This window comes from Sus scrofa, chromosome 1 (assembly GCF_000003025.6).
Source record: "Sus scrofa isolate TJ Tabasco breed Duroc chromosome 1, Sscrofa11.1, whole genome shotgun sequence".
In the NCBI taxonomy this organism is placed as follows: domain Eukaryota; kingdom Metazoa; phylum Chordata; class Mammalia; order Artiodactyla; family Suidae; genus Sus; species Sus scrofa.
In genome coordinates, this window is record NC_010443.5 from 128,658,886 (window position 1) to 128,681,284 (window position 22,399).

At 44.8% G+C, this 22,399-nt stretch overlaps 1 protein-coding gene across 1 annotated transcript in view; it reads right to left on the reverse strand.

The window, feature by feature from the left end:
• The window catches only part of STARD9 (StAR related lipid transfer domain containing 9), a 152,577-nt gene that overhangs the window by 2,511 nt on the left and 127,667 nt on the right, over positions 1–22,399 (reverse strand). The window contains 9 exon segments of the mRNA XM_021097164.1: positions 432–590; positions 820–899; positions 1,049–1,251; positions 1,403–1,467; positions 1,639–1,760; positions 1,914–2,031; positions 20,963–21,100; positions 21,486–21,669; positions 22,069–22,266. Of these exon segments, the coding sequence (XP_020952823.1) occupies positions 432–590; positions 820–899; positions 1,049–1,251; positions 1,403–1,467; positions 1,639–1,760; positions 1,914–2,031; positions 20,963–21,100; positions 21,486–21,669; positions 22,069–22,266 (1,267 nt within the window).

Genomic DNA, 22,399 nt, shown 5'->3' on the forward strand with positions numbered 1-22,399 from the left:
TTCAGCTGTAAAGGAGCCACCCCTTGTGTGCTGCCACAGGGAAGCACTGAACTGAAATGTCTACAGCCCTGCTCCCTGCACCCTGCGCCCTGCTGTTTGGGTCTAGGCAAAGGCCTGGCTTCCTAATGACAAAGGTCAGGCTGGAAACTGAGGATGCTGCTTTGCGCCACGGTGGCTCATCTACCTCCTGAGGACCCCGGGAACAGCCAGAGCATGTCAGCCGTAACAGCAGCTTCAGAGAAAGCTGATCAACTCTGTCTCACTCCGATCTGACTCCCCACTGATTTGTGACCCAAGAAATCCCCGAGTCTCCAGTTCTCAGGCCACAGGTCCTGGGCACTGAAGGATGTTGAACAGCTAAACAGAAAACTCCCATGGGGCCAGGGTCAAATGCAGGCGTGCTGCATGGCCAACCGCATGGAGTGGGTCACCTGGGCCAAGTAGATGACTCTGGTGATCTCCTTCCCTTCCACAGTGAGGGGCTGCAGGATCCAGGCACTGGGCAGGATCTCTCCTCGGACCACCTCCTTGCTGGGTCTGGGCATGGATGCATCGTACACAGACTGAGCTGCCATGACAGACAGTTGCCCCTGCAAGCGGAGCAATGCGAGTTCAGCCTGTGCCACGTGGCACAGCCAGGGACGGGCTTCTGTGCAGTCGGTACCGTGGAAGGCAATACTGGGCCAGCCTTCTAGCCACCCCACCCTGTCCAACCTGCCCTCCCTCCCCCAGAGGACCTGACACCCACCAAGACTGCTGCTCACAACACGCCAGCCCAAGTTCCTCCCCCAGCACCTCTACCACCAGCAAGGCAGGCACCTCTTTGGCTTCCACGCAGACACAACAGAAATCCCGTGGCTGCTTCAGTGCGCATAGGGTGGTGTTGCACACCAAGTACACTGGAGGGGCAGGGATGCGGAGAGTTGGCAGGTGCATGGACAGATGGCACTCGGGCCCCCAACACCCATCATTCCATAGCCTGACACCCCACTGGACCTGCCCTGAGCACCCAGCCTCCCGAGAGGGCTGCCTCTGTCCCTGCGCTCACCCAGGTTGATGTTGTTGGTGACCCGCTGATGCAGCCTCGCTGTCTGGATGGGCTTGTGGTACAGGGGCCACAAGGTGGGGTCACTTACAGCTGCCCACACGTGAGACAGCGGCTGCGACACCACGCCCGCCCCCAGGAAGCCATGCCGAGTAGAAGAAAACACCTTGTAGTATAGCTGCACCTCCTGCTCCTCACCCTGATGGCTAGGGAGACACCAAGGGTGAGGAAGAGGGGGGAGTAGACTGGGTGCTAGGGTCATAGGAAGAGCTCGGGGTGAGGGACTCAAGGAACCCGCTGGGGGGAAGGAGGGAGAGGAGCAGGGCCGCAGGGACGAGAGCCTGCAGAGGAACTTACTTCCAGCCGGCTGCTGCCTGGCGGCTGAAGAGGTTGTTCAGGTTATCTGAGCAAGCAGCCATTACCTGGGGACACAGGGACCACACGCCAATTAGTGGGCACGGGACAAAGCAGACCCTTGGATTAGACCCTCGGACCACGTTCACTGGATTCCCCTTCTGTGGAGCCAGAGAGCTGCTGAAGCCCTCGTCCGCCCTGCTCCCGCACCCCCAGCAGAGTGCTACAGGGAACCTCACGTCAGCCATCGAGATGTCCACGATGTGCTTGGCCAGATCCTTGTAGGAGGAGGAGAAGCTGGTCCCCAGGCTGGACAGGCTGGAGGGAGAACAGCACCAGCTGCCCAGGGAGGCTCTGCGGCCTGCAGTGAACAGGTGGGGGCTCTGAGACGGCAAGGGCATTACGGCCTCCGAAAAGAATGGGCTCCTGCATGGATCCAGCAGACCTCAGCCCCCAAGTCCCCACACCAGGCAGGTAGCTCTGAGCCGCCCCCCACCCCCCACTCCCCACTCACTGTAGACTAAGCTTCTCCAGGCAGCCCCGGCCAGGTTCGGCTGGCTGTTCCTCCCTGCAGAGCGGCCCCGCACATCCCCGAGCCAGGCGTCTCTGGAATCAGGTGAGTTTGTGTCCGCCTGCAGCAGAGAAGATGCTCAGGACCAGGGCAGAGAGAGGGAGGACGCAGCACGCCGGAAAACCAGTGCAAAATCATCTCCTCTGCCTCTGAATGACACCAACAGTTTCTGACATAAAGGATCAAGTGGAAAGATCTTCCTCCCTGAGACTGCTGGAGGCTGGATGCCCCGAAGAAGTCAACAGCAACAGGCGCCAACCCTGGAGGGCTCCTTGCCCTTCAAGTCCCCCGCTCAAAGGTTGCTTGTGGGAGAGCTCCAACAGGGATCAGAATGAACTGGGGCCTGAGGATGGAGTACCGGGGTCAGTGGTGGGCCACCCTCTGTGCCACTGTAGCACCAGGAATGAGGACGTGGCCAGAGCTGTGTTCAGTGTGGGCAGCAAACAAAACCAACTGGGAGGTGGAATGAGAAGGAAAAATGATGGGCTCTGAAATGACTGACCTTTGGCCCCCCCAAGATACAGCAGCTCAGCCAAATGTCCTAATTTGGGGCCAGATGGGGATGAACCTCTGGATCTGTCATACAGTCGCCCCGCCTTGACCTCAAGCAGCCCCTTGACCTCTGCTGGATCTAACAGGCACCCACCACCCTACTTCTATCATCAGTTCCTAACCTAGTGCTCCTTTAAAGACAAGAAGAGGTGAGCAAAGACATTCTTTTTCCATCCTTGCCTCTTTCCCTCCTGCTGCAACATACAAGTGGTCTCTTTAGGCAGATTCAGATTTTTTGGGGGGTGGGGGGTGGGGGGTGGTGCACCTGTGACATATGGAAGTTCCCAGGCTGGGGATCAAACCTGCACCTCAGCAGTGACCTGAGCTGTTGCAGGGACAATGCTGGATCCTTAACCCGCTTCTTTTTTTTTTTAGGTCTGCACCTACAGCATATGGAAGTTCCTGGGCTCCCTAGCAGCTTCCAGCCTACACCACAGCCACAGCAACGCCAGATCTGAGCAGCATCAGCTACATACAGCACAGCTTGCAGTGACACTGAATCCTTAACCCACTGAGTGAGGCCAGGGATTGAACCCACATCCTCAGGACACTGTGTGGTGTTTCTTAACCTGCTGAGCCACAAAGGGAACTCCAAGATTGAGATTTTGTGCCGCCTTCCTAAGCACCTTTCACGACGGATGATCTCCCTTCACTTGGTGCCTCCAGCTCTCTCTCCTGACGATTCTCCATATCAGCATTTAAGCATGCAAACTTCTCTCGCACCTTTAAAAACCTCTCTGCAGGCATGCTTGCTCTCCTGTCCTTCATAGATAAACTTGAAGCAGCTGTCACAGTTTGCCATCTCCCACTGTTTACTCCCTTCTGAACCCATTCAAGTCTAGCCTTGGCTACATCGGTGTGGCTGGACCTGGAGAACAGGTCCCTGTCCTCATCTTGCTGAACATCTCCCTTTCACTTGAGATACTTGCTTCCTGAATTCCTAGGATCCTGGCTTCCTATCTTTCTGGGTGCTCCTTCCCCATTTCCTCTCTTAGCTCATCCTGTGGTACAGAGGGTTAAAGATCTGGCGTAGGTTGCAGCTGCAGCTGGGATTCAATCCCTGGTCTGGGTATGGCCAAACAAACAAAAAAACCTAAGTTGATGTATTGGGATTCTTTCAAGACCAGGCCTAGCCCCTCTCTTCTCACTCTATAATATACTGGAGATGATCCCATCTGTTCCAAGTGCTATATTAAAGACTTCCAAAAATAATACATGTGTCACTTAATCAATAAATACTGCTGAGACAATGGGGTCACCATGCGAAATCTGAAGAAAAGGCTACATCAGACCCACTTTATACATCATGCCAGAATAACTTATTTATGCTTTGTGGCTCAAAATATACAGGGTGGGGAGAATTTAATATTACTGTGAGGAAAAAAATGTTTAATGATCTCACAAGTGAAGAAATCCCTGCTTCATCAGGGCACAAAATCCAGAGGCCATGAAAGACTGATAAAAACTAGATAACATACCATAAGATAAAAACAAACAGCTAGGGAAAAAAAAAAAAAACACTACCCTCTCAGATGACAAAAGGATAATACTTTTTTTAATATAAAGAAAGGCCTCCAAAAACAAAGGGAGAACAGAGAAATGGACCCAGAACACTGGCAGGCAGAGCAAAAAGCCAACGGGCTCTTCGATATCTGAAAAGGCACTCAATCTCAGACACAAGAGAACTGCAAATTAAAACAAAAATGTAATACTGGAGTTCCTGTCGTGGCACAGCGGAAACGAATCCATGAGGTTGCAGGATCGATCCCTGGCCTCACTCAGTGGGTTAAGGATCCGGTGTTGCCGTGAGCTGTGGTGTAGGTCGTAGACACGCTCAGATCTGGCGTTGCTGTAGCTCTGGCGTAGGCCGGCAGCTGTAGCTCCAATTAGACCCCTAGCCTGGGAACCTCCATATGCCACGGGTGCAGCCCTAAAAGGACAAAAGAAAAAAGCCAAAAAAAAAAAAAAAAAAAAAAAAGAAAGAAATACTATTTTATGCCTGTCAGACTGGCAAAGGTTAAAGGTAAAAGCCCTTAATAAACACTCTGTTAAGCAGAGTGTGGGCAAGTAGGCTCTGTTATATACTATTATTTGAAAGTGTAAACAGGTATATATTGGAAATATTTACCACATATTTTAACCTACAGATGTTCTTTCACTTAAATGGCAATAAATATTTTCAAGTATCAACTCAGAGAACCTTGAGTGTTTTTTGAAGAAATTACAAGAAAAGTCAGTAGGGTGGAAAAAAGAATGTTTGCCAAAGAACTGCAAGTAAGCAGAGTCCATTTGATCTAATACAAGAACTAGCATTCTGAATGCAAAGACCATTTATAGTGTAGAAATACTGTAACAAAAGGTAAAGAGAAAAAAGAAGAGGAGTTCCCACTGTGGCTCAGTGGAAACGAATCCAGCTACTATCCATGAGGATGCAGGTTCGATCTCTGGCCTCAATCAGTGGGTTAAGCACCTGGAGTTGCCATGAGCTGTGGTCTAAGGTCACGAACATGGCTCAGATCCTGCATTGCTGTGGCCGTGGTGTAGGCCGGCAGCTGTAACTCTGATTGGACCCCTAGCCCGGGAACCTCCATATGCCAAGGGTTCGGCCCTAAAGAGGAAGGAAGGAAGGAAGGAAGGAAAGAAGGAAGGAAGGCAGGAAGATGGAGGGAGGGAGGGAGAGAGAGAGAGAAAGAAAAAGAAAGAAAGAGAGAGAGAAAGAAAGATAGATTACATATATCAACCTGTGGGATAAAAAAGCAGTGCTCAGAAACTTTTTTTTTTTTTTTGGTCTATTCTAGGGCCACACCCACAGCACATGGAGGTTCCCAGGCTAGGGGTCTAATCAGAGCTGTAGCCACTGGCCTATGCCAGAACCACAGCCACAGCCATGCAGGATCCAAGTCGAGTCTGTGACCCACGCCATACCTCACGGCAACGCTGGATCCTTAACCCACTGAGCGAGGCCAGGGATCGAACCCACAAGCTTATGGTTCCTAGTGGGATTTGTTAACCACTGAGCCACAAGGGGAACTCCATGCTCAGAAATTTTTAACTTTAGATATTTATATCTATGAAAAAGTAAAATATAAATGAATCAATACCATGAACAATTACACATCAACAAATTAGATAACTTAGACAAAATGGACAAATTTCTTAAAAGACACAAGCTACCAAAATTGATTCAAGAAGAAATGGAAAATCTGAATAGACCTTTAACATGTAAATTTAGTAATCAAAAAAATTCCCAGAAAGAAAATTTCAAAATGGGATAGGTTCATTAGTGAAATCTACCAAACATTTAGAGAAGAACCAACACCAATCCTTCACATTTTTTCCAAAAAATAAAGGCAGAAACAATTCTCAACTCATTCTCTGAGGCCAGATTACCCTGATACAAAAACCAGAAATAACATCACAAACTATAGACCAACATCCCTTATGCACACAGACATGAGCATTCTCAGCAAAATACTAGGAAACTGAATCTAGCAACATATATCAGACATAAGCCATGACCAAGTGGGATTTAATTCCTGGAATACAAGGTTAGTTCAACATAGAAAAAAAATGGATGTAATATACCATTTTAATAGAACTAAAGAGAACACCCACATGACCTTCCTAATAGATGCAGAATAAGAATTTAGCTAAATCCAACACCTTTTCATGATAAAAACAATAAGCCAGGACTACAAGGAAATGTCTTCAACTCGATAAAAATTATTTACGACAAACCCACAGGTAACATTCCTAATAATAAAAACTGTGTGTTTTTCTCCTAAGATCAGCAACTCAATAAGGATGCCGGTTCTCACCACCTCTATTTAACATGGTGCTCACGATTCTAGCCAGGGGAGTTCCCAACATGGCTCAGCAGTAACAAATCCGACTAGTACCCATAAGGATGCAGGTTCTATCCCTGGTCCCACTCAGTGGGTTAAGGATCCAGCCTTGCCATGAGCTGTGGTGTAGGTCACAGACAGGGCTCGGATCGGCACTGCCGTGGCTGTGGTGTAGGCCAGCAGCTGCAGCTACAATTCAACCCCTAGCTTTGGAACTTCTACATGCCGAGAGTATGGCCCTAAAAAGCAAAAGCAAATTTTGACCAGGGCAGTTAGGCAAAACAAGATGATATAACTTTGTATATAGAATATCCTAAGTATTCTACTAAAAAATTATTAGAATAAATGAGGAAGTTCTTGTCATGGCTCAGTGGTAACGAACACGACTAGCACGCAGGTTCAAGCCCTGGCCCTGCTCAGTAGGTTAGGGATCTGGTGTTACCACGAGCTGTGGTGTGGGTTGCAGATGCGGCTCAGATCCTGAGTTGCTGTGGCTATGGTGTGGGGCGGCAGCTGTAGCTCTGATTTGAACCCTGGCCTGGGAACTTCCACATACCACAGATGCAGCCCTAAAAAGTAAAAAATAAAATTAAAATAAAAATAAAGATAAATAAATGAATACAAGAGACAAGATCAATATACAAAAATCAATTGTATTTCTGTATAGTAGCAATGAGCAAGCCAAAAATGAAATTAAGAAAACACACCCACTTAGAATCAAAAAGAATAAAATGCTTAAGAATAAATTTAACAAATGCATAATTCATACTCTGAAAACTACAAAATACTTGAAAACAAAGGAGACTTGAATAAATGGAAAGATATCCCATGTTCATGCATCAAAAGACTTAATATTGTCACTCCCCAAAGTGATCTACAGGTTCAATGCAATCCCAATCAAAATCCCAGGTGACTTCTTTTCAGAAATTGACCAGCTTATCCCTAAATTCATATGGAAAGCTCAAAGGACATAGAATAGACAAAAAAAATCTTGAAAAAAGACAAAGTTGGAGGACATAAATTTATGATTTCAAATCTACTACAAACCTAAATAGTAACTGATCAAAATAGTATGGTATTGGCCTAGGGCCAGACATTTAATTCAGTGAAGCTGTATTAAGAATCCAGAAATAAATCCGCCCATCTATAAGTCAGTTCATCTCTGACAAAGGTGCCAAAACAATTCAATGGGACAAAAGAACAGCTGTTTGAACAAATAGTACTGGGACAACTAGATATCCACATGCAAAGGAGGAAATTTTGATCCCTAATTCTCACTATATACAAAAAGTGATTCAACAACAGATCAAAGACCCAAATGTAGGAACTAAATCTATACAACTACTAAAAGAAAATATAGGCATAATGTTTGGGACTGTAGATTAGGCAAAATTTCTTTTTCTTTTCCTTTTTGTGGCTGCACTTGCAGCATATGGAAGTTCCCGGGCTAGGGGTTAAACTGGAGCGGCAGCTACTGGCCTGTGCCACAGCCACAGCAATACAAGATCCAAGCAACATCTGCGACCTATGCTGCAGCTCTTGGCAATGCCAGATCCTTAACCCACTGATTAAGGCCAGGGATCAAAACACGAATCCTCATGGATACTAGTCGGCTTCTTAACCCACTGAGCCTCCAGTAGTTGCTTAGATAAGAAAACAAAAGCACAAGCAATAAAAGAAAAAATAAAGTAGACATGATCAAAATTACTTTTGTGCCTCAGATGACTCCAAGAAAGTGAAAAAACAACACACAGAATCATGAAGGTTTTTTTATAAATCATATAACTGATAGAGAACTTGTACTAGAATATACGAAGAACTCTTAAACTTAATAGACAAAAAATGTGAGAACACATTGCTCCAAGAAAAATTTATAAATGTATAATAAGCACATGGAAAGATGCTAACCGTCAGGACAACTGTAAATCAAAACCACAATGAGGTACCACTTGATATTCACTGGGGTGAATAATAACAAGTGTTGGCCAGGATGTGGACAAATACACTGTTCCCACACTGCTGATGGGACTGCAGAGTAGTGAGGCCATCCTGAAAAAGTTTGTCAGTTCTTCAAATGGCAAAACAGTTACCCTATGATCTCAATCCAACTCCTAGGTGAATACCCAAGAGAAATGAAAAACATGTCCACACAAAAATGTGTACATTAATGATCATGGCGCAATTATTCTTAACAGGCAAAAAGTGGAAACAACCTAGATGTCCATTCACTGATGAATGGACAAATACACATGACAGTCATACAACGTGGTATTATTGGCCATAAAAAGGAATGAAATTCTGCTACATGCTACAGTGTGGATGATCCCTTGTTGCAGGGTGAATTACTGTCCCCCAAAAAAGATACACTGAAGTCCTAACCCTTCTATCTGTAACTGTAACTTTATGTGGAAATAGGGTCTTTGCAAATATAATCAAGTTAAGATGAGGTCCTACTGGATTAGAGCGGGACCTACATTCAATGGCTGGTGTGCTTATAAGAAGGCCACAAGAAGACACGGGGACACAGAGACACACAGGAAGAAGGCATGTGAGGTTGGAGTGATAGTTACAAGCCAAGGAATGCCAAGGATTGTGGGCAACTACCAGAGGCTCAGAGAGAGGCATGGTGCAGAGTCTTCCCCCAGAGTTTTCTTTTCTTTTCTTTTTTTTTCTTTTTTCCATTTTTGGCCACCCCAATGCATATGGAACTCCCTGGCCAGGGATCAGATTCGAGCCGCAGTTGCAACTTAAGCTGCAGCTGCGGCAATACTGGATCTTTAACCCACTGTGCCGGGCTGGGGATCGAACCTCCATCCCAGTGCTTCCAAGACACAGCTCCGTCCCCACAGAGTTTTCAAAGGAGCATGACTCTATCAATACCATGATTTCAGACTTCTAGCCTCAAGAATTATGAGAGAATAAGTTTCAGTTGTTTTAAGGCACTGTGTTTATGGTAATGTGTTATAGCCACTGTAGGATATTAAGACAACCCTGGAAACATGATTGAAAGAAGCCAGTCACAAAGGGCCACTTATATGATTCCACTTACATGGAATGTCCAGAAAAGGCAAATCCATCCAGGCAGAAAGTAAGTAGATTAGTGGTTTACCTAGGGTTGGGAATGGTGGGTTTGGGGATTAACAGCCTTTTGGAGGCAATAAGAATATTTCAAAATAGTTTCTGTTGATGGATATACAACTCTGTGAAGATACTAAAAACCCATAAATTATAACAACAACAAAATAATAAACAAATTAAAGTTAGGGCATGCTCAAGAAAGGATGGGCATGTTAAAGGGGCATAGGACCCAATCTGAAAGAACTCCAAATAATGAAATCTGAGCAATTAAATTAATAATGACAGTACTAGGTTATAACCCACAGAATGAAATATTTATGAGTACAAACTGAACAAAATAAATAATTGAATAAATGTAAATAGGGAGAGAAAGGATAGCACTTCCTTAAAGAAATATCCCAATTAGTAAATGTAGAAGAAATGAGGAGAATTCAAAATTGCCATTAAAGCACCAAAGTAGTAATTTTTTCAGGCAAGATACAAAAAAGTGGGCAAAAGTTTGAGGAAACATAGGATATCTGCATGGCTTCAAAGTATTTGTCCCAAGATGTTCATTAATTTATAAAAGGAAGAGTTCCCATCGTGGCTCAGTGGTTAACAAACCTGACTAGTATCCATGAGGATGCGGGTTTGAGCCCTGGCCTTGCTCAGTGGGTTAAGGATCCGGCATTGCCCTGAGCTGTGGTGTAGCCCGGCAGCTATAGCTCTGACTCAACCCCCAGCCTGGGAACCTACATATGTTGCGGGTGTGGCCCCAAAAAGACAAAAAAAAAAAAAAAAAAAAGTGTATAAAGAGAAAAATACCTTCAGTGGAGAGATCACAGCTACCCACCACCGTAACTTCAAGGTTAACATCACTAATAAGATAACGATATCACGTACCCTCGGATATAATGTATAGAGGATGAGACACTGCATGGGACATACTTAACACTACAACACAATTTGTTGTTCCTCCGAAATTCTAATTCAGCTGGTATCCTGTATCTTGCTTTGCTTTATCTGGCAAATGAGGAGGGCATGTTGTTTCTGTGGTCTTATGCATAACCACAATCTAATCATGAGAAAACAGGAGGCAAACACCTTCTACAAAATTACTGACCATGAACCAAGACTAAGAAATTATCATGGGAAAAAGGAATTAATTATTTTAAAAGGGAGAAATTAACAAGTTAGAATCAAAACGGACTCCACAAGAGATGGAAAATCTAAACCAGAGGTTGGCAAACTTTTTTCTGTAAAGGGTACAGTAAGTGCCTAAGGCTTTGTGGACTATTTGAATAGCTCTAACTACTCACCTGTGCCACTAGAGCATCAAAACAACCACAGACAACATGTAAACAAATGCATGAGGCAACATTCCTTTGTGGCGCAGCATGTTAAGGATCTGGTGTTGTCACCACAGCTGCTGGGGTTCAGGTTCAATCCCTGGCCCAGGAATTTCCACATGCCACAACAGGTGTGGCAAAAGAAAAAAAGAAAAAAAAAAAAAAAAAAAGCCGTGAGCCAGATATGGCCAAAGGGGTTTGCCAACCCCTGATCTCAAAACACCACTTTACACAGAATAAATTTCTTTTTTCTTTTCCTTCCACTGGATCCTTAACCCACTGCACCACGGGAGAGCTCTGAAGAAATTTTTCAAAGAACTAATCCTTCCAAACACTAGGCCTTGTCATTTTCACAGCATAATTAGGCCCCACTTAAAGAGTCATCTCTTAAAGAGATTACTAAAAATTCTAAAAATGTTTTAATCTCTCATCCCTAACTTCCCTCTTCCATTCACCTTAAATCATTCTCTTTTTTTTTGCACCTTAAATCACTGGGATGTCTTTAGAGAATATCTTTTTAATTGTATGTACTCTTAAAAAAGGATTGTTTTGTGTATGTACAGTTTTAATGTATATAATTAGTAGTAACATGTTGTACTTCACTCTGTCTTATAGTGTTTTCATCCAGTACTCTGCCTGGATGTCCACCCAGTCTGCAGATTCTCTTACACAGTATCCTCTTGTACATGTCCATTCTCTCACTAATGGACTGATTCTCTAATGGCTTCCAACTCTTTGCCCCTTCAAAAAACGTTTTAATAAACAATTTCATATATGTTCCCTCATAACCTCTGCAAACACTGCTGGGGTGTAAGAACCTATAAGGGTTCCTATATCCCCAAAGTCCTGGCATCATCTGGCTTTCTAATTTGACAACAGGTAGAAAGTTTTCATTACTTGCCAACCGAATCCAACAGCATACCAAAAAAATTATACACCATGACCAGGTTGGGTTCATCCCAGGTTCACAAGGATGGTTCAACATACGCAAATCAATCAGCATCATACACCACATTAACAAAAAAAAAGTCAAAAATCATATGATCATCTCAATAGACGCAGAAAAAGCATTTGACAAAGTTCAACATCCATTCATGATCAAGACCCTCGCCAAAGTGGGTATAGAGGGAACATTCCTGAATATAATCAAAGCCATTTATGATAAACCCACAGCAAATATAATCCTCAATGGGGAAAAACTGAAAGCCTTCTCACTCAAATCTGGAACAAGACAGGGATGCCCACTCTCACCACTGCTCTTCAACATAGTTTTGGAAGTCTTAGCCACAGCAATTAGACAAACAAAAGAAATAAAAGGCATCCATATAGGAAGAGAAGAGATCAAACTGTCACTGTATGCAGATGACATGATACTATACCTAGAAAACCCTAAGGACTCAACCCCAAAACTCCTTGAACTGATTAATAAATTCAGCAAAGTAGCAGGATATAAGATTAACATTCAGAAGTCAGTTGCATTTCTGTATACCAGCAATGAAACATTAGAAAAGGAATACAAAAATACGATACCTTTTAAAATTGTACCTCACAAAATCAAATACCTCGGAATACACCTGACCAAGGAGGTAAAGGACCTATATGCTGAGAACTATAAAACTTTAATCAAAGAAATCAAAGAAGATGTAAAGAAATGGAAAGATATTCCATGTTCCTGGATTGGGAAAATCAATATTGTAAAAATGGCCATACTACCCAAAGCAATCTACAGATTCAATGCAATCCCTATCAAATTGCCCATGACATTTTTCACAGAACTAGAACAAACAATCCAAACATTTATATGGAACAACAAAAGACTCAGAATCGCCAAAGCAATCCTGAGAAACAAAAACCAAGCAGGAGGCATCACTCTCCCAGACTTCAAGAAATACTACAAAGCCACAGTCATCAAAACAGTGTGGTATTGGTACCAAAACAGACAGACCAATGGAACAGAATAGAGAATCCGGAAATAAACCCTGACACCTATGGTCAATTAATCTTTGACAAGGGAGGCAAGAACATCAAATGGGAAAAGGAAAGTCTATTCAGCAAGCATTGCTGGGAAACCTGGACAGCTGCATGCAAAGCAATGAAACTAGAACACACCCTCACACCATGCACAAAAATAAACTCCAAATGGCTGAAAGACTTAAATATACGACAGGACACCATCAAACTCCTAGAAGAAAACATAGGCAAAACACTCTCTGACATCAACATCATGAATATTTTCTCAGGTCAGTCTCCCAAAGCAATAGAAATCAGAGCAAAAATAAACCAATGGGACCTCATCAAACTGAAAAGCTTTTGCACAGCAAAGGAAACCCAAAAGAAAACAAAAAGACAACTTACAGAATGGGAGAAAATAGTTTCAAATGATGCAACTGACAAGGGCTTAATCTCTAGAATATACAAGCAACTTATACAACTCAACAGCAAAAAAACCAATCTATCAATGGACAAATGGGCAAAAGACCTGAATAGACATTTCTCCAAAGAAGATATACAGATGGCCAACAAACACATGAAAAAATGCTCACCATCGCTGGTTATAAGAGAAATGCAAATCAAAACTACCATGAGATACCACCTCACACCAGTCAGAATGGCCATCATTAATAAATCCACAAATAACAAGTGCTGGAGGGGCTGTGGAGAAAAGGGAACCCTCCTACACTGTTGGTGGGAATGTCAACTGGTACAGCCACTATGGAGAACAGTTTGGAGATACCTTAGAAATCTATACATAGAACTTCCATATGACCCCGCAATCCCACTCTGGGGCATCTATCCGGACAAAGCTCTACTTAAAAGAGACACATGCACCCGCATGTTCATTGCAGCACTATTCACAATAGCCAAGACATGGAAACAACCCAAATGTCCATCGACAGAGGATTGGATTCGGAAGAAGTGGTATATATACACAATGGAATACTACTCAGCCGTAAAAAAGAATGACATAATGCCATTTGCAGCAACATGGATGGAGCTAGAGAATCTCATCCTGAGTGAAATGAGCCAGAAAGACAAAGACAAATACCATATGATATCACTTATCACTGGAATCTAATATCCAGCACAAATGAACATCTCCTCAGAAAAGAAAATCATGGACTTGGAGAAGAGACTTGTGGCTGCCTGATGGGAGGGGGAGGGAGTGGGAGGGATGGGGAGCTTGGGCTTATCAGACACAACTTAGAATAGATTTACAAGGAGATCCTGCTGAATAGCATTGAGAACTATGTCTAGATACTCATGTTGCAACAGAAGAAAGGGTGGGGGAAAAAATGTAATTGTAATGTATACATGTAAGGATAACCTGACCCCCTTGCTGTACAGTGGGAAAATAAAAAAAAATATTAAAAAAAAAGAAAGTTTTTCATTACTTTTATAACTATTCCTGAATACCACCTTTTTTCCCCCTATAAAAAGACATAACATTGATACCAAAACCTGAAAATACTGCAAAAACAAAAACTACAGGGGAAAAACTCATGAGTAATAATACAAAATCCTGAATAAAATAGCAGCAGACTCTGAAAATACATTAAAATAATAAGATACCATATGCGTAAGTATATGATATATTTTAGGACTGATTACAGGAATGTAGGAATGGTTCAGTATTAGTCCCCAAATCAATCAATCAAAGACTCATCCCCAGAGACTCTGAAATAAACATTCTGGACAAAAATACTTTATAAAACAGGAATAGATGGCTACTTCCTTAGTATTGCAAAATATACCTATCTCAGCTCAAATGCTAGTCTTCAGCTTAACTGGAGGAAATCTTGGCGTTCCCATTGTGGCGCATCGGAAATGAATCCAACTAGGAACCATGAGGTTGCGGGTTCGACCCCTGGCCTCACTTAGTGGGTTAAGGGTCCAGCGTTGCCATGAGCTTTGGTGTAGGTCACAGACATGGCTCGGATCTGGCATTGCTGTGGTTGTGGCGTAGGCTGGCAGCCATAGCTCCAATTGCACCCTTAACTTGGGAACCTCCATATGCCGCAGGTGCAGCCCTAAAAAGAAAAAAAAAAAAAAAAAAAGGAGGAAATCTTGAAGCATTCCAACTAAAGCCTAGAAAAAGATGGCAAGGCTCACTGTCATTGCTTATTATTTTACTTATGCCAGGATACTGGGCGATTTAATTAGAAAAGAGGAAGACAATAACGGTACAAAAATCAGGAAACGGTAAAATGATCACTATTTGCAGATGATGTGGTTGTATACCTGAAAAAATATCAAGGGCAGGGCTATGCACCATGGTAGCCACTAGCCACATGCAGTTAGTGACCACGTGAAATGTGGCCAGTGTGACTTAAGAAGTAAAATTTTAATTAATTTAAACATAAATTAAGATAGCTACGTGTGTTGCTGTCTACTTTATAAGGGTAGATCTAGAAAATCAATCAAAAAACAATACAGGCACAAAATTAATATGAAGTAATCAATACCTTTCATACATAAAACAACCAGATAGAAGATATAAAGAAAGAGAAAACTCATTATAACAGTAACAAAAAAGATAAAACACAAGAATGAATCTGATAAGAAAGTTGAGAGACATATGAAGGAACTTGGTTAGGAAATTACACAGCATAAGACGTGATCTCTCCCTAAGTCAAATTATAAATTTAATATGACCTGATTAAAAATACTAAAAAGTTTTTATATATAATTGAGCTAGAGAAAGAGACCCTAACTTTCATATGAAAAATAAACAAGAGGGACTTCCCATTGTGGCACACTGGAAATGAATCCAGCTAGGAACCATGAGGTTGAGGGTTCGATCCCTGGCCTCGCTCAGTGGATTAAGGATCCGGCATTGCCATGAGCTGTGGTGTAGGTGACAGATGTGGCTTGGATCTGGCATTGCTATGGCTGTGGTGTAGGCCAACAGCTGTAGCTGATTCAACCCCTAGCATGGGACTCTCCATATTCCGCAGGTGCGGCCCTTAAAAGAAAAAAAAAAAAAGACAAAAAAACAAGAAAGAAAATACTAGAAAGCTCAAGAAAAGAAGAGTAATGGGTAGGAGACTATATTACAAGCGTTGGTACAAGAAAAGTTTTCATCTTAAACTGCTGAGGCAAAGATGAGCGTCCAAAACACTTCTCATGACTAGACAGGGACAAGTGGACAGCCATTGGGAAGAATAAAATTGGACCCACACCTCATCCTGTGTGTGTCCCAAATAGATCAAAGATTTAAATATGAAAAATAAAACCATACATGTTCTAGAAGAAACTGCAGGAAAAATTCTTTATAATTTTGGAATGAAGAATATATTTCTAATTAGGATTCAGAACATGGACATTATAAAGGGAAAACAGATAAATAAAACTCTCTAAATGGCTCCAAACACAATAAGCAAAGCCAAAAGAGAATGATGAAATAGGGAAACAATATTTATAATTCACATTAAGCAAAGGGATATCTTGCTAAGAGAACTCCTGGAAACTGGCAAGAAAAAAAAAAAGAGAAATGAGCAAAGGATTTGAAGAGAAGGCCCAGCAAATCCAAACATGTGATACCCACATGATGGTGAGGGTGGGTAGGGAGTGCACTGTCACCTCCCACTGGGGGTGAGGTACAAAGGAGGACATCCGTGAGGGAAGATCTGCTAGTATCTATCAGTTCCAAATGGACATCCTCTTCGTGCAAGTCCACTTCTGGGAATTTATGCCACAGATAGCCTTGCACATGTACGAAATGATACATGCACAGAGTGAATCACTGCAGCATCAGTTACAAGGTGAAGGACCAGTTAAATGAATCCAGTGCTTCTTCACAGTGGGGCGCTGTGCAGTGTTCTATGCAGAAGGAGCTCCAAGATATACAGAGTGAAAAGTATGAGTGGCATAATGGGCTGTATTCTGCATATATAAGGACGCTCCCTGGGGATCCCCCCCAAACCACAACTGTTCTCTTGGGTGGATAGGTCTAGGTAGATGGGGGACAGAAACAGTTGTTTCCCTGAAAAAAAAAATATATATATATATATATTTATATATATTTTGTCTTTTTGTCTTTATAGGGCCACACCCGCAGCATCTGGAGGTTCCCAGGCTAGGGATCTAATTGGAGCTGTAGCCACTGGTCTATGCCACAACCACAGCAATGCGGGGTCAGAGCTGCATCTGTGACCTACACCACAGCTCAAGGCAACGCCGGATCCTTAACCCACTGAGCGAAGCCAGGGATCAAACCTGCAGCCTCATGGTTCCTAGTTGGATTCGTCAACCACTTAGCCACGACAGGAACTCCTCCCTGAATATCTTTAGATATGCATATATTTCTTAACTTTTCTACTACACGAATATATTATCTATACAAAACATCATATTTAAAAACAGACCATAAAAGGAGTTCCTGTTGAGACTCAGTGGGTTAAGGACACAACATTGCCTCTGTGAGGATGTGGATTCAATTCCTGACCTCACTCAGAGGGTTAAGGATCCAGTGCTGCTGTGGCCGTGGCTCCAATTTGACCCCTGGCCCAGGAACTTCCATATGCCGCAGGTGCAACCATAAAAGAAAAAAATTGCAATAAAAAAGGAAAACATTATTCAACTGTTAAAAGGAGTACTAGATTTACTGATGTGACATGATATCTATTTTATTTTTCTTGTCTTTTGGCCTTTTCTAGGGCCACTCCCGCAGCATATGGAGGTTCCCAGGCTACGTGTCAAATCGGAGCTGTAGCTGCCAGCCTACGCCAGAGCCACAGCAATGCGGGATCTGAGCCGCGTCTGCGACCTACACCACAGCTCAAGGCAACGCTGGATCCTCAACCCACTGAGCAAGGGCAGGGATCGAACGCGCAACCTCATGGTTCCTAGTCGGATTCATTAACCACTGCGCCAAAATGGGAACTCCCTATTTTTTCCAAATCAGATGAAAATTGTTTAAATATAGCAAACACCCCTATTATTTTTTTTTGGGGGGGGTGTCTTTTTGACTTTTCTAGGGCCGTTCCCTCGGCATATGGAGGTTCCCAGGCTAGGGGTCAAATCGGAGCTGTAGCCACTGGCCTACACCACAGCCACAGCAACGTGGGATCTGAGCCGCGTCTGCGACCTACACCACAGCTCAAGGCAATGCCGGATCCTTAACCCACTGAGCAAGGGCAGGGATCGAACCTGAAACCTCATGGTTCCTAGTCGGATTTGTTAACCACTGTACCACAACGGGAACTCCTGATGTGACAAGATATCTAAAAAATATTTTTAAGGAAACAAGCAAAGAGACAAAATGGTTATAGTATGTGTGTATTCATGAGCTTTACAAAAAGACATACATACTCTTTTTTCTTTCTTTCTTTTTAGGGCTGTACTTGCAGCATATAGAAGTTCCCAGGCTAGGGGCTAAATCTGAGCTGCAGCTCCCAGCCACAGCCACAGCAATGCCAGATCTGAGCTGCATCTGCAACCTACACCACAGCTCACAGTAACGTTGGATCCTTAACCCACTGAGAGAGGCCAGGGATCAAACCCATATCCTCATGGTTATTAGTCGAGTTCTTAACCTGCTGAGTCACAATGGAAACTCCAATATTCTTAATATTTTTTCTTTTTAGGGCCACACCCACAGCATATGGATGTTCCCAGGCTAGGTCAAACCAGAGATGCAGCTGCTGGCCTATACCACAGCCACAGCAATGCTGGATCCTTAACCCACTGAGCAGGGCCAGAGACTGAACCCACAACCTCATGGATACTAGTCAGGTTCATTACTGCCGAGCCACAACAGGAACTCCTCTGCTTTTTCTTTTTAGGGCCACACCTGTAGCATATGGAAGTTCCTAGGCTAGGGGTCAAAGTGGAGCTACAGCTGCCAGCCTACACCACAGCCACAACAATGCCAGATGTGAGCCACATCTGGGACGTACACCACAGCTCAAGGCAATGCCAGATCCTGGACCTACTGAGCAAGGCCAGGGATCAAACCCGCATCCCCAAGGATAGTAGTCGGATTTGTTTCCACTGCACTGCAATGGGAACTCCTTCACTATTCTTAAAAGATATATATTTTCTAATAGATGCACAGATTATCTTGGCAAGTATACATCGGAATGGGATAGATGATTGCTTCTAGAGGCAAAAGGGACTGAAAGATGCACTTGACACTTTTTGTCTCTTGCTACTGTTTAAATTAAGTATTTTTTTAAACTATGTGAAATTTTGCTTATAAAAGCAATTTCAGATTTTATATCCCTAGCCAGATCTTATTTCTTTTTTTTTTTTTTTATTTTCCCACTGTACAGCAAGGGGATCAGGTGATCCTTACATGTATACATTACAATTACATTTTTCCCCCACCCTTTCTTCTGTTGCAACATGAGTATCTAGACATAGTTCTCAATGCTATTCAGCAGGATCTCCTTGTAAATCTATTCTAGGTTGTGTCTGATAAGCCCAAGCTCCCGATCCCTCCCACTCCCTCCCCCTCCCATCAGGCAGCCACAAGTCTCTTCTCCAAGTCCATGATTTTCTTTTCTGAGGAGATGTTCATTTGTGCTGGATATTAGATTCCAGTGATAAGTGATATCATATGGTATTTGTCTTTGTCTTTCTGGCTCATTTCACTCAGGATGAGATTCTCTAGCTCCATCCATGTTGCTGCAAATGGCATTATGTCATTCTTTTTTATGGCTGAGTAGTATTCCATTGTGTATATATACCACTTCTTCCGAATCCAATCCTCTGTCGATGGACATTTGGGTTGTTTCCATGTCTTGGCTATTGTGAATAGTGCTGCAATGAACATGCGGGTGCATGTGTCTCTTTTAAGTAGAGTTTTGTCCGGATAGATGCCCCAGAGTGGGATTGCGGGGTCATATGGAAGTTCTATGTATAGATTTCTAAGGTATCTCCAAACTGTTCTCCATAGTGGCTGTACCAGTTGACATTCCCACCAACAGTGTAGGAGGGTTCCCTTTTCTCCACAGCCCCTCCAGCACTTGTTATTTGTGGAGTTATCAATGATGGCCATTCTGACTGGTGTGAGGTGATATCTCATGGTAGTTTTGATTTGCATTTCTCTTATAACCAGCGATGTTGAGCATTTTTTCATGTGTTTGTTGGCCATCTGTATATCTTCTTTGGAGAAATGTCTATTCAGGTCTTTTGCCCATTTTTCCATTGATTGATTGCCTAGCCAGATCTTATTTCTGAGTTCCAGATCTGAATCCCAACTGCCTGATTTCCAGCTGCTCCGCTGCATTTCTCACACACACCTTCAACCCAGTGAATCCAAAATGAGACTCATCATCTTCCCCTCAAACTCTGCCCCCTTGGGGGCTCCCCGTCACATGGACAGCACCAGCCCTTGGAGCCCAAAGTGCATGCAGTTCTTCATTCCTCCACTCCCTGCCTCCAACTTCTGATTCCCCACCAAGTCCTCCACATACGTCCACTCCTCTGCTAAGGCAGCACCCTAAACCACGCAACTGGTCTCTCACTCAGCTTTGCCAAGGTCGTGAGCGGGTCAAGCCAGGGCTGCTTTTGCCCCTTCTCTGGCAATCTCATCATTCTCCTCCCTACCACAAAGCTTGTCAGTAGCTTTGGGAAGAACTATGATCAGATGGATTAGAAAGTGGCTAGAATTCTCAATAGCCTACAGATCCTGGCCTTTCCCAGTCCTCTCTCCCACCTTGCTCGTTACATCCCAGCCACACGAACCTTCTCTTAGTTCCTCAAGCTCCTCCTCCCTCAGAGCCTCATGTGCTGGGCCCTCGGCCTAGAAGGCTCTTCTCCAGCCTCCATGTATCTCCCGACAGCAGTTTTAACTGCGTTAACTACCTCTCAGCCCTCCAGGCTCAGTTTAAACATATTCTCTTTGGAGCATCTTTGCTGACCATCCAGACCAGGCCAGCTCCCCTGCTTCATGCTGGCTTAGTACCCCTTCTTCACAGATCTTACTGCAACAGTAATAAAATATGCTGTTTATCCCTCAAATAATCTGTTTAAGGGAAAGAACAGTTTTGCTCAGTGCCAACAAGATGAGCAGTTGTTGAAGGAATGAGTAAATGGGGAGAGGCAGACAAGCTACGGGGAAGACAGAAGGCCATGGTACATGGGCACCCTGGTCAGCAGTGGCCTCTGGGAGGCAGGGCTTCCTCCCCTACTCCTGCCACAGTGGTCCCAGCCCCTGGTTCGTGCCTTGCATCTGCCTACTCACCACAATGTCTGGGGACTGGAGCTGGCCTGGCAGGGCTGGGCTGCTATTGTAGCCGGAGGTGACACCAGATGAGAGGCTTCCATCAGAGCTGGTGCACCGGGAGCTGGAGGTGGCCAGTGTGTGGAGTTTTTCCTCTTCCTGGGAAGGACAGATCACTGTCAACCAGCTTCAGGTGCACCCTCTCTGCCCACCCTCATCTCCCTGGAAACCATCCTCTCTCACCTCCCCAGCTCCCATCACTTCCCAGTGCCTCCTGCCTCAACCTCACGCCTCCCCCACCTGCACCCCAACTATATACCAAAGCTGCCTCCTCCCAGACTGGCCCAGGGCAGTAGCCGGTCTGATGGGGGGGACACGTAAAGAGGGAGCGAGGTGAGGCTGAGCTGGCACCAGGGGTCTGTTGCCCTCCTCCAGATGCTACATTCCAAGACTCAGAGGCAGCCCCAGGGGTGGTTGACCCAGTCTGAGGTCTGCCCCAGGCCCCGGGCCTTCCCCCGAATCAGAGGCTTGCCCCACTCCCCACCTGCAGCAGCTGGGAGACGATCTGCTGGCGGATTCTCAGCTTCTCCTGTTCCGTCCGCTCCCGCAGTCGGTCCCGGGCCCGGGCAATCTCCACCCTGGCCTCCTCGCGGGCCCGCTGGTATTCTTGTAGCATCAGCTCTATGTCAGAGGGAGGGTGAGCCGACCTTGATGCTGACCGTGGGTTCCTGGGTAAAAACCACAGGGGTGGAGAGATGCCTCCTAATATGCTGGGTGGGTGACGGCCCCGGCCTGCTCACCCCAGGCCCGCTCACAACAACCCTCTTGAAGGACCCACCCTCTCTTTGCCCATAGGGTCTTCAGGTTTGGTTCTACGTCCACCCTGAGGCCCAGGCCCACAGGCTTACATAGCACATCACAGCTCCTCCTCCCCTGCTGCCCCTCCCACATCCTCCTCATTCCCTTTGCCTCAGTCTCCACGGCTGCCTTGGGCTGTGCGCAGGCATGGAGGACCCACTCCTGGCATCGCTCCTCCTGTCTCCAGACACTAACATTCAGGCCCTGATCCCCACACGCACTCGTCTCACACAAAGCCTGCTCCCCACAGGGTTCTGGGCCCACCATACCTGGTGGTCTCCACAACGTCCCTCCTCAGCCGCTGCAGGTATTCTCGGCGCCTGCTGGGTAGGTCCAAGTCCCGGGTGAGGAGATCCTGGTGGGACGTGGAGATCGGCTGCTTCTGAGGGCTGAGGCTTCGCGTCCGACGAAAGCTCTGAGGGGGCCCAGCCCGCTCCCTTGGCAGGTTCTCCATGGCTTGTTTTGACCTGAGGGAAAATGCAATTGATTCAGTGAAGCTGACTATGAACGCCCTTCTCCATCTTCAGATCTCTGATTGCAGGAAGATCCCAGGATGAGCCGGAGAGAAGGAACAGACAACTGTTAGCCTTCCCCATTCTC